General features: G+C 51.8%; 2 protein-coding genes across 3 annotated transcripts in view; one reads left to right on the top strand and one right to left on the bottom strand.

Annotated features, from left to right (window-relative positions):
- Positions 1-8651, top strand: LOC109295952 (chondroadherin-like). 2 transcript variants are annotated; one of them, XM_019515119.1, is made up of 5 exons: positions 1-205; positions 1878-2023; positions 4235-4690; positions 5039-5637; positions 7767-8651. In XM_019515119.1, the coding sequence occupies exons 2-5, from the start codon at positions 1918-1920 to the stop codon at positions 8610-8612; spliced, it is 2007 nt and encodes a 668-aa protein (XP_019370664.1). In that variant the 5' UTR covers positions 1-205; positions 1878-1917; the 3' UTR covers positions 8613-8651. The 2 variants fall into 2 exon arrangements, with proteins under 2 accessions (XP_019370664.1, XP_019370665.1); XM_019515120.1 differs by lacking the exon at positions 1878-2023 and having other exon boundaries at positions 3-205.
- A 1736-nt stretch (positions 8652-10387) lies between these two features.
- The window catches only part of RANGAP1 (Ran GTPase activating protein 1), a 47156-nt gene continuing 46514 nt past the window's right edge, over positions 10388-11029 (bottom strand). The window contains exon 16 of the mRNA XM_019515117.1: positions 10388-10561. Coding sequence (XP_019370662.1) covers positions 10441-10561 — 121 coding nt within the window. The 3' untranslated portion in view covers positions 10388-10440. The remainder of the gene's footprint in view (positions 10562-11029) is intronic.

The raw sequence follows: 11029 nt of genomic DNA, 5'->3' as shown, positions 1-11029 counted from the left end.
TTTTTCACTGCAAACAATTGGAGGAAGCAACTCACGTCCTGACACTGCTTCCTTCATCTGGGTTGTGGGATGCATTTGAGCTGAAAGGGGGAAGAATCACCACAGCAGTGGCTGTGCTGGCTGCAGCACCAGATGGGGCACTCGGAGAAGAGCTAAAGCATTGGATCAGCACGTACCCCACAACTGGGACAACTTTCAAGACAAGGTAAGGAGAGGAGGTGAAGGTCCAGCAAGAGGTGGCCCTTCTGATATCAGTGCAGGTGTGGGAGAGCTCAGTAAAGGCAGGACAGGTGGAAAGGGGAATTACTGCACAACTGGAGCTGCCTGCTGGAAACGGGTTTTGCTTTGGTCGGTGATTGAAGGAAATGGTGAAAATGAACTGCAAATATTTCAAGCGAGTGAAGTTGTTGTCAGTTGAGGTAAGGCAGGAACACGAATCCCCAGGTCCCACTGTTGCTGTCAATCAGCCACGGATGAGCCTGAAGCTTCATAGGAGAAAATACTATCTCTGCCTCAAAGAGCTTGTAGTAACAAGAGGGGAAAACTGCAAGGAATCAGTGAGCAGGACCCACCTACACCTACAATCTGGGCCTAGTCTTGTGGGTCATGGAGAGTTTCCCATGTAGAGGAGCTGTAGGATAAGACTTCTTTGTTGGAGACAACACAGGAGCACACCAGGTCCACAAGGGAGGGAGACTTGGTGGGAGAGAGCCATGCTCAAGAGAGGTGGAGGCCAGGGAAAGAGGGAGACGCCCAGGGTAGAGAGTGCAGAGATTTGTATCTGGATGGGTGAGATCCTAGGGCAGGAGAGCAGGGGGGACACGGGGAGCTGGAGGCTTAGAACTGGCTGGAAGCAGAAGGGGGACACCTGAGGGCAGCAAATTGACTGGTGAGTGGATGCCTCTCTGCTTTGCATCTGCCTTTTCCACCTCTCCGGCTGCATGCCCCAGATGGCCTCGTCTTCCAAGGGAGCATCAAGCAGGATCAAGGAGGGAAACATCAGGCTGTATTTCTTTTCCCCTACTCCCTCACCCATGCCCCAAAGTCTGAGCCAGAGTAGCCCCAGCTCGTCACACGTGGACCAGCTCCATGGCTGAGCAGAAGAAACTAACCAGCTGCCTCCTGCCCTGGCCCACACACTTGTTTGCTTGCTTTGAGCCTGGCTGGCCTCTTTATTAGCGCCACCTCTGCCCACCTTCTGTTACTAAGACATCTATCTCCATGTGGCAGAAGGAGCAGAGCAGCCAAGTCCTTGGGAGAGGGTGGAGTTATGCAGAGGCTATGCAGACTGCAGCAAGAGGGGGACATGCCCCTGCATCAGCTGAGGAGGAGAGCTGTGGCTTCCCCTGTGATACAGCAAAGGGTGGGGGATCGAGTCTCCCCCCGTCCTCCTCTTTACCCAAGGCATCCAAATGTCCCAGACCTCCCTCTGGGATGCAGGAGGAGCAGCTGCAGTGGTTGTTTCCACTGTTACAAATCACCGCAGTCCTGGCTCTGGAGGCCGAGTGCAGTGAACGTTGTGGGTTGGATCCGTCTCCCAGTGGTGCTGATGGGGTCCAGAGCGACTCTTCAGCATCTGTAGAGTGGCTCCAGATTTCTCTGGAAGCAGGATCTGGCATGGGAGAATTATCAGCCAAATGGAGGAACCTGTTTGGGTTATCTGTGCTGGCGGCCCTACTGCGCCGACGTCTATTCAGCTCAGGAAGCAAAGTCCAAGTGCTGCTGCCCCCAAGGCAGTAGTGGGGAGAGCATTTCAGAGGGGATGAGGTCTGCAGACATTTGGTTATTTTTTGTTGATTCAACAAAGCCTGTAAGGAGCAGAGTCAGGTTTTATCGGGGCCTTCATCTTGGCATTTCCTGTGTATTCCCTCTCATAGCGGCCCCTAGATCCAGTCCACATGAGTCACAGCTCTTGTGATGATGACTGTCCTACCTGACCGTCCTACCTGCCAGCCCGGCAGACAGTCCACTGGGCTCCGAGAGCTGCTCTGCTACCAGTCATGCCTGCCAGAGAGCAATTCAGGTAGGCGTGAGCCAGCTGGCAGTGTGGAGAGCCACCCCCCTGCCAGAGGGGCGCTGGCTTCATGAGGTCCTTGGGAGCAGCGCAGGGGCTCTGTTAGCAAACTGAGCAGAGGGTCCCTGGAGAAGTTATGCTGAAGCAAGATGGAGCCATTTTACAACAGCCACTTTCCTGACCACAGCCATCCATTAAACAAGAGAAGATTGTACTGGGGGGAGAGAGCAGGACACCAGGTCTTCATTTCCTGCTAGCCAGATTGCCAAGTCAGTGTTTTCCAAGGGGCCTATTTTGTCACGAGTGAACAAAAGGAGGAAGCCCAGGCCCTCAGCCATTCCTGTCCCCTCCATCTGCTTCAGGCTAAACAACCCAACCTCCATTCAGGAGCTTGTGAGGGAGAGTGACCTGTTGGCAGAAGGAGAAGAGGGCATGAGAGACTGTGGCGACGGGTCAGGGATGTAACAGGAAGGAAGGAAACTGGAGTAGGCAGGGAGATGGCCCAGGCTGGGTCTTCTGCTAGTGTAAAGTCATGAAGAAGGGTTGATTTATAGCAGCTGAGCAGGGATCCAGTGTAGGGGACGAGGGGATTCAAGAGACAGAGGCAGAGGGCTAGGAGGCGCAGGCTGAACAAGGCAGAGGAAGAAAATAAAATAAGGGAGAAAAGTGAAGGAAAAGCTACCCCACCCACTGGCCAGTCTGGTTTACTGCAAACCTTTTTCTCCTAGTTATATCACATTGCACTGGCAGGGTGGAGTGTATTGGTCTGAACTGTTATGAATCAATTGTTCAAGGTTTGGTGAATATTCAAGCCCCTTTTAAACTCCAGAAGCCTTTCAATGAAAAGACTTTTGCTTTAGCAGAGGTGTGGAGCACTCAAAATGGGCCCCCGGCTGGCCTCAGCAGTGCTCCAAGCCTGCGAGAGCAGCATGAAACTTCAGACTTCTTCCTAATGAGGCTGCATCTCGCTGGAGGGCTCAGGGAGACTGATTGGACCTTCCTTGTGCTGGGGTAGTAATTAATTCAGGTACCAGCCCTGCTCTGGAAAAAGAAGAGTAGCGATCAAGCCTACACCTGCCACATGCCAGAGAGGCTAAGGGACCAGATGTCATCCAATATGTTTAAGACCAAGTTTCTGCAGCTCTGGACATAGAGCAATACGGGTGTCATTAGCCTGTGGCATTTGAGACATCTGGTACTGGCTACTGTTGGGAGCAGGCTATTGGACTGGGCAGGCCGATACGATCTGCTTATTGCAATTCCTTCCACACTTCCACGTGCACCTTGTATTAGCCAGCCTTCATCTGGTCTGGGGACTTTGTCCTCTCCTAGCTCTCAATGAGCTAAACTAGTTGATGATGGGAGGGAAAGCCAGGGCAGGCCAGTGACATATGCTGAAGGCGGCTCCAGGATCAGACCAGGGGAAAATACAAAATGACAATAATGCTCCTGTAACACAGGCAAAACTACAGCCCAAAGGGCGCAAGATGACAAACCTGGACATGTGTTGCAAGGTCACAAATGCAAAAGGGTGGGAAAAAAAATTGATCAGGTGGCTGCCAATACTGACTTGGTTTGGAGGCCAGAGGGCAGGGTGTCAACTGCTCTAACTTCCAAGGAGGTGTGCTGAGCAGTAGACCGCAGAGCAAGTTCCTTGGCTGCTACAATTCCCACTTTAGCAAAGGGAATGTGACCATCCCTGAGCCTACCTCTTCCACTGGGAAACTCCCCACATCCTAAACCTAGCTGGGGGAGCCCCAAGATCCACCCTGCCTAGCACTAGCCTGAAAACGCTACCTACCTGCGCCATCAACTTAGCTCAAGGAACCCTATGAGGTCCAACCATAAACAGCCTGAGACTTTGCCCATTCTCTAACACTGACCTGAGCCCTAGCCTGAAACCCAACTCAGGCCAGGCTGCTTCAGCTGCTCCAAACCTAGCCATAGGCAGGAGATCCCTAGCAGTCTGACCACAAGAACCATTTTGGAGAGACCCCCAAACCTAGCTGAAAGATCCCTAGCAGATGCAACCCCCTCACTGTAGAAAGGAGAATCTAACCAGTGCTGAGCTTAGCAATGGGTGATATAGATGTGTTCTGGGCAGAGTCCTGAACAATATAATGAGGCTGGGATGGGGAGACAATCATGGTGGGCCTTTGCTATTCACAAGTCTTTCTGCAACATGCATCCTGCTATTTCACTGCCTGCTTTATACAACAGGCAAGGGCACCATGTCGGGGCTCTGGATCACAGTCTTCACTCTGCCACTGCTGTGGACTCCGATCACAGCCATCGCGCCCTCCCCGGATGACACTCTGTGCCCCGTGAATTGCTCCTGCTCCTGGTTGCAGCGGTTGGTCCAGTGTGCCAATGCCAGCCTCTCAGCTCTCCCCACTGGCATTGCCAATAACACAGTGGAGCTTGACCTGCAGCACAACAGTTTCAGTATCTTGTCATCAGGCTTCTTCCCGGATCTTCCTGAGATCACCAGCCTTTACCTGGGCAGCAGTCATATCCTCCAGGTGGCATCGGGGGCTTTTAAGGGTGTCAGGAACCTGTACCACCTTCACCTGGACAACAACCTCCTTGAGCAGCTCCCACAGGATGTCTTTGTGAACATGACAAACCTGATCTTTCTCCACCTGCAGCACAACCAGATCACCTACCTCCCACCAGGTATCTCCAGATGGAGAAGTCACCAGCATCAGTAAGGGTTGGCTACAGGAAGAATGAGAATGGCTAGCCCTGCATCTCTTACCCTCTCATCCCTGGTCCAAACGTTGGGTCTCCAAGAGCCCCAATGCTTCTGAATAGATAGGGCTGCCACCAGACCTTCTGCACATACATGATACGGGTTATCCTAACCAAGAAAAATGAGAGAGGGGAACTCAGGGCTGATGGAGACCAAGGGGCATCCTGATCACAGATTGTTTGAACACAGAATAGTTTGGGATAGGATTTCAGCTGGAGCAGCACCCCCGCCCCACTCCTCTCTTTCTCACTGTTTCTCTTTCTCTCTCTCAGGAGTGTTCTCCTCCTTGAAGCAGCTCAGTGTCCTGGACCTGAGCCACAACCTACTAGGAGAGCTCTCTGACCAAGCCCTTGGTGGTCTCTCACAGCTCCGTCGGCTCTACCTAACTGCTAACCGTATCTCCAATGTGTCAGTCCGCATCCTTCCACGCAGCCTGCGGACACTCAGCCTTGACCAGAACCAGCTGGAGAGCGTGCCCACAGTCATCCGCACCTCTGTCACGCTTTCCATACTGCAGCTGAGTGGGAACCCCATCCGAAAGCTGACATCGCTCTCCTTTGGGAGGCGGCTCCGCTCGCTGAACCAGCTGTTCCTAGACAGCCTCTCCTTGGAGAAGATCACTGCGCTGGCCTTCACCAGGCTGCACAGGCTGGAGGTGCTGAGCCTGAGAAACAACAGCCTGGAGTCGCTCCCATCTCTGGCCTCCATGAGGTCTCTCTCTGCTCTGTATCTGACTGAGAACAAGTGGTGCTGTGACTGCAGCTTGATCTGGCTTCGGACCTGGCAGAAGAAGGTGACCCAACAGGATCGCAGCCCTGTTGAATGCAGCTCTCCGAGGGCGCTGCAGGGACAACTCCTCGTGGATATAGAAGTAAGTACTTGGTGTTCACAGGCTGGCTGGTCTTTGGCCTTCAAGCCAAGTTTTTCCTCTCTTTCACTTCAAGAGCTGGTGGCGGTAGGAAGGGGGCTATTTTTCAAGGCAACGATACCTTAAATTGGAGGAGACAGATGTAACAACTACATTGCAGGCTGGATCTTATGGGCTGATAGCTTCCACTTCCTGAATATTGACCCTCTACCATCTACCAGCCCCTGAAAAGCTTAAATTTGGCCTTTTGGTTTCTACCAGCCCATTCCCCAGGAATGAAGATCTTTCCAGGTTTGAACTGTGTTCTTTGTGAGTCAGCTGCTAGGGGGACGGTCTACCCCACAGTCTGCCTAAATGTAAAGCTTTTAGAGAATATGATGCACATTAACCTTTTGTACAGTGTGGGGAGGGAGCAGCAAGGAAAGAAGGGCCATGGGGTATTAAGAACAGTTGGGCTTAATCTTTCAGAGTTTGGAGGGAGTAAGTGTATTGCAGGTCAGGAGGATGCCTCCATTGCAGGTTTGGCAGCTGGTGAGGAGGAATGAAAGAGATAGCAGCCTACTGTTTTCTGTGCTTCTGGCTCAGTTTCCTTCCTTCCTCCTTCTGCTCTTTTCCACTTCCCTTCCTAACTCTTGTAAGGAACAGCTCTTTGTTGGGTTGGGGTGTGGGTGAAGAGGTCAAAGGTCATTCTCCATTTTGGGAGGTTCTGGATTCCAGGGCCCTGGGCAGAGAATGGCAGGCTGTGGTTTATGGCAGGCTCAATACTGTGAAGTTTTGAAGGCGCTACCGTGTAAGTTGAGGGCATGAAGAGGTCATGTTCTGTGCCCAGTGCAGCTATGCTACCAAGCTCCCCCATGTTGATGTAGCTAGCTGAGCTCGGAGGTCTAGCAAGCTCAGTGAGCACCCTGGGCGTGGGGGAGGCCTAGGGGTATGCCCACTTCTGTAGATGGATGGGAGGGTAGGAGGGGCAGGAGTGGGTGAAGAGGGAGGGGTGGGAGGGAGCAATTCTGGCACCCCCTTCTAGTTGGGGCCTGGGGTTCATGGCCTGCTTGCCCTGCCCGAATCATGCCACTGACTGAACTTGTGTCTATTCAGAGGCATGGGGTAAGTTCACTATCCCCAAAGCCCTTTCTTTTTCTATATGATGCATCTCGACTAGGGGCTCCTGCAACACAGCTAAGCCAGTACAGCCCTGGTGCCATTGTTAAATAAAAGCTCATGTGGGCACAGTGTCCAAGATGGCCCAGATCTCCCCCTTCTGTTGCCTACTTCCCACATCTTCCACCTCCGTTCCTTCTCTTGCATTCACTCTAGGCATCTTTTCTCCCCTTCCTTTAGCTCCCTCTAAGGTCCATTCAGTCTCTTTCACTTGCAGTGCAAAGGAGATGGGCACTGGGCGGCATTGCAGTCTGTCCACGTGGGCCAGGAGCCAGCTGCGTATGGAAGGGGTAGCTGGGCCAGCAGCGAACCTGTGCCGGAGCCAAGAGGGGTGGGAGGGCTGCGAGAGAGGCCTCAAGCTCAGTGGGAAGAGCAGACCTCTGGTGTGTGATCTACTCTGTGGGAAGCTGAGCCACATCCATTCAGCCATGATCCAGCAGAGCTAGTCAGATTTCCCCTGCCAGTTTGACCAGCACAGCTAGCAAGTCGTTCCCTCGGGGACCAGTGGATACAAAAGGGATAGTTTATAAAAATAGTGTGCAAAACACTTGCTTTTCTAAAGCAGGTCAGGGTTCACCCCAGAGATGGAGTCATTCTTAAATAAGGGACATGTAGTCACCCTAACGTTCTTGCAAACAACAGAGCTAAAGACAGTTTTCGTAAGAGGAACTGGCCTAATAGCCAGAGATGATGCCAACTGGAGCATATTCTACTATCTCACCAGCACCACTCTCCCCCTCCATTTTAATTGGATCAGATACTCTTCACTTCCGGTCCTAAACTCCTACCCTCTCCACAAAGTAACCTCCCATTTGTGTCTGGTGTTGTGACCCAGAGCGACTGGGCTGTTCCATGCTTGTCAGTAAAGGATCTCTCTCTGCCCATACTGTCAAGAAGATAGTGCTGCTTGAAGGCAGCATTGATATAGGAGAGGAAATGATTTCTCATCTGGGTTTCTTTTCCTCCCTTTCTAGCTACAGAAACTGACTTGCCCGCCTTTTGGCACAGACTTCACCACTGTGAACCCAGCCAAGAATAATACACCCGTAGCCACTGTGCCATCTCTTCCACAGGCTGCCACCACACTTACCACCACTACCTCTACAGCCCTTATTACCATCAGGGGCACTACAACAACACGCTTAGCTACCTCCCAGAACCACCCGTTGGCAAGATGGGACCCATGCCTGGCCAGTGTCATCACCAGCGTCAGCATCAGGCCAAAGAGTGATACTTCTCTAGTAGTCGCTTGGTCCTTTGCTGGTGACCATGACCAGTTTGAGGTGCGATACAAGGAGGGCAAGGATGAGCAGGTGCTGCGGGTGATAGGTGAGCTGCCTGAGGTGGAGCTCCATGGTCTCCTTGCAGGGACTGAGTACAGAGTTTGTGTCATCCCCCAGAATGAGCATCTCTTGGAGTGCTTGGCCCCTGCTCCCCAGCAGTGCGGAGCAGGGCACACCACAGGCCATCTACAACCCATCCATGCCCCACTTGGACACAGCCACTCTGCAGTGGGCACTGGGGTCGCCGTCACTCTTCTAGTACTGGTGGTGCTAGCAGTGGTCACTATTTATAGACTACGGGCCCGACCAATCCAATTCCAACGCCATTACGATGAAGATGAGTCATTCCCACATCGCAGCAGCAGCAGCAGCATCAACCAAGCCAAGGTGACCATGGGCCCAGTTTATGAGAACATAGAGGATGATGACCAGCATGTTTACATGACAGCTGCCAGCCAGGGGCCAGAGGAGAAAGTAGACTGCACCCTGGTGACCCCACCCTGGCTCACACCCACCCCCACGTACGTGACTCTCTGATTCCAAAGCTGCTCTGTGAGATGCAATGGCTGAACAGGACTAAAACCCTCAGGCCTTCCAGCCACCCCAGGGACAAACCACTGTTGGAACCCAGGGAGTGAACTGAACTGTTTGTAGCCAACCCTTGCAACTGATGCAATAAAGTCAGTCAGATCCTTAGAAACTGATATAAAATAGGCCCAATACCATAGGCCTGTCTTCTCTCCTGTGCAGGATTGTGCCCTACAGCATTGGTGCCTTACAGTGCAGTTTCTACCACCCTGCTGTAGAAAGGCTTGTGCAGAACTTCATGCCCCACATGTCATTTGGAAACTGGCAAAAAGGTGTCCCAAGCTCTGTTCAGGTATCTATGTCACTCACAAAGCAACACATCTTCCTGCTTTCACAGCCAGTGATAATCAATAACCATGGTGCTCAACCTTCTAACCCTGCAGGCCAGATGAGGATCACGGGCTGATCCACAGCTGGATCTTGCAGTTGAGGTCAGTATAGCAGCTGGACCCAGGAGGGGTCTGTCCACGGGTGCAATCTGGCATGCTGGCCTGACTCCATACAGCACAACCAGATGTGGTGTGATCTAGCCCATAGCACTCCCTCGGGTCTGGAAATTTGGCAGGGCTGTATTATCCAGTCCCTGGGCCTGCCTACAGGCCCTAAAAGGGCCAGGACTAAACAATGAAAAAAGCTAACATCACCTTTGTTTATAGTAGCCATACCCTTCCCTTTTTACTGCAAAATGAAATAATCATTTGTGCATTGATTTACAAAGACTGTTGTATATCATGCTACCCACCCCCACTTCCAGCCTTCCTGATGTTTTGCTGGACCAATAAAGCTTTTAAAAATCAGTTAAATAGAAATGTGTTCCTCCTTGTTGGCACCAGGTGAATTGGTTTAATGGAGCAAGGAAGTTGCATCCAGGCAAGCATGAGAGTGTGGTATGTGGTACTGTAGACCTGTCTGTGGCACTACACACCACACATGCAGGCATTTCCAGTGCTGCTACCTTGCAGCGTGGTGGGGGGGGATTTGATCCCAGAAGATCCCAGGATCAAAAGAACCCAAGCCAAAAAAAAGGCAGGGTGGCAGATGCAGGGGCAGCACACACCGCCCAAAACCACAGCCTGGCTGGCTGAAGCCACACTCCGACTGCCAGCCAGGCTCCTAGCTGCAGAAGTGCCATGGCTGCAGCTCCCCACCATCCCCAGGTAAGGCTGTTAGGGCAGCACAGTTGCTGGCCCAAGCCTCCCCTACCCCACCCCGGGTAACCTGCCACATCCCAGAGCACATGTGGCACAGGCATTGCCTAGGGACAAGCAGCAGTGGCACAAGGTGTGCTACTTGTCCCTAGAGAAACAAAACGCCCATGCTCATCTGGATGCAGCTATGATGGGTAAAAACAAACTGCTCCAGGACACCAGTTTGACTCCACTCACAGTACAGCAGAGATATATGACATCAATCTCTAGCAATGGATGTCATATATCTTGAATTCAAAAAAGTCTTCAATCTGGTATCCCATGATCACCTCTTGGCAAAACTGGTCAACTGTAGCCTTGGGTCCATCACAATCCGCTGGCCAGGGAATTGGTTCCGTGGTCAGACCCAGAGGGTGGTGGTTGATGGAAGTCAATTGTCGTGGTGCCCTGTGACCAGTAGGGTCTCCCAAGGCTCTGTGTTCTTCATTAATGAAGAACAGGTAAAACAGGTTCTGTAAAATGGGTATAGCATGCAGGGACATCAGTATACATCATGAAAATATCAACTGCAAGAAATCCACACACAGCCTCCGTGGTTTATTTTGAGCTGTTGTGCTCCAGCTGCTTACTTACAGAATTGATGACATAACACACAAATGTGATGGCCTAACCCGGGTTTCTCTGTCACATACTTGATGAGAGGATCTGTTCCCTTGTGTGCTAAGGTATAGAACTGCAGTGCTTCCATAGCTACAAAAAAATCTGTACCCAAGGCACCTAGCAAGGACATGCATATTCAGGGACAGAAGACACTCTCCTCTCTTCTGAGCAACAGCCCCTGTCCTCTAGCCCAAGAGTTCCAGGGTAAAGGCCAACTGGGAGTACTGGTATGCATAGACACCACCTCCTCAAGCTTACTGGTTAGGGTTTAACTATGAAACTTTGACCCTTCAGTAGATGAGAAGCTCCTGAAGAAATTGGGCACAAGGACAAAGCTGGCATGGGTACAATCCTCCCCAGTGAATGGGGCAGTTTAAGCTTCACAAAACATAAAATCGACTTAAGCAAAGGACCAGGACACTAGGCAGCAGCAAGGTGGTCAGCGCCTTTTTGTTACAGCTCTGTACAGCTTGGAGAAGGGGATCAGGAAAGCTGCACCTCAGGGAACAGGTAGCCTATAAGTATATAAGGGATGTACATCAGGATCTGGGGGAATGC

The sequence above is a fragment of the Gavialis gangeticus genome, unplaced genomic scaffold (assembly GCF_001723915.1).
Source record: "Gavialis gangeticus isolate Ggan-Ray unplaced genomic scaffold, GavGan_comp1, whole genome shotgun sequence".
In the NCBI taxonomy this organism is placed as follows: domain Eukaryota; kingdom Metazoa; phylum Chordata; order Crocodylia; family Gavialidae; genus Gavialis; species Gavialis gangeticus.
Note: the sequence above shows the minus strand (reverse complement) of the source record. Positions and strands in the feature narration are given on the sequence as shown.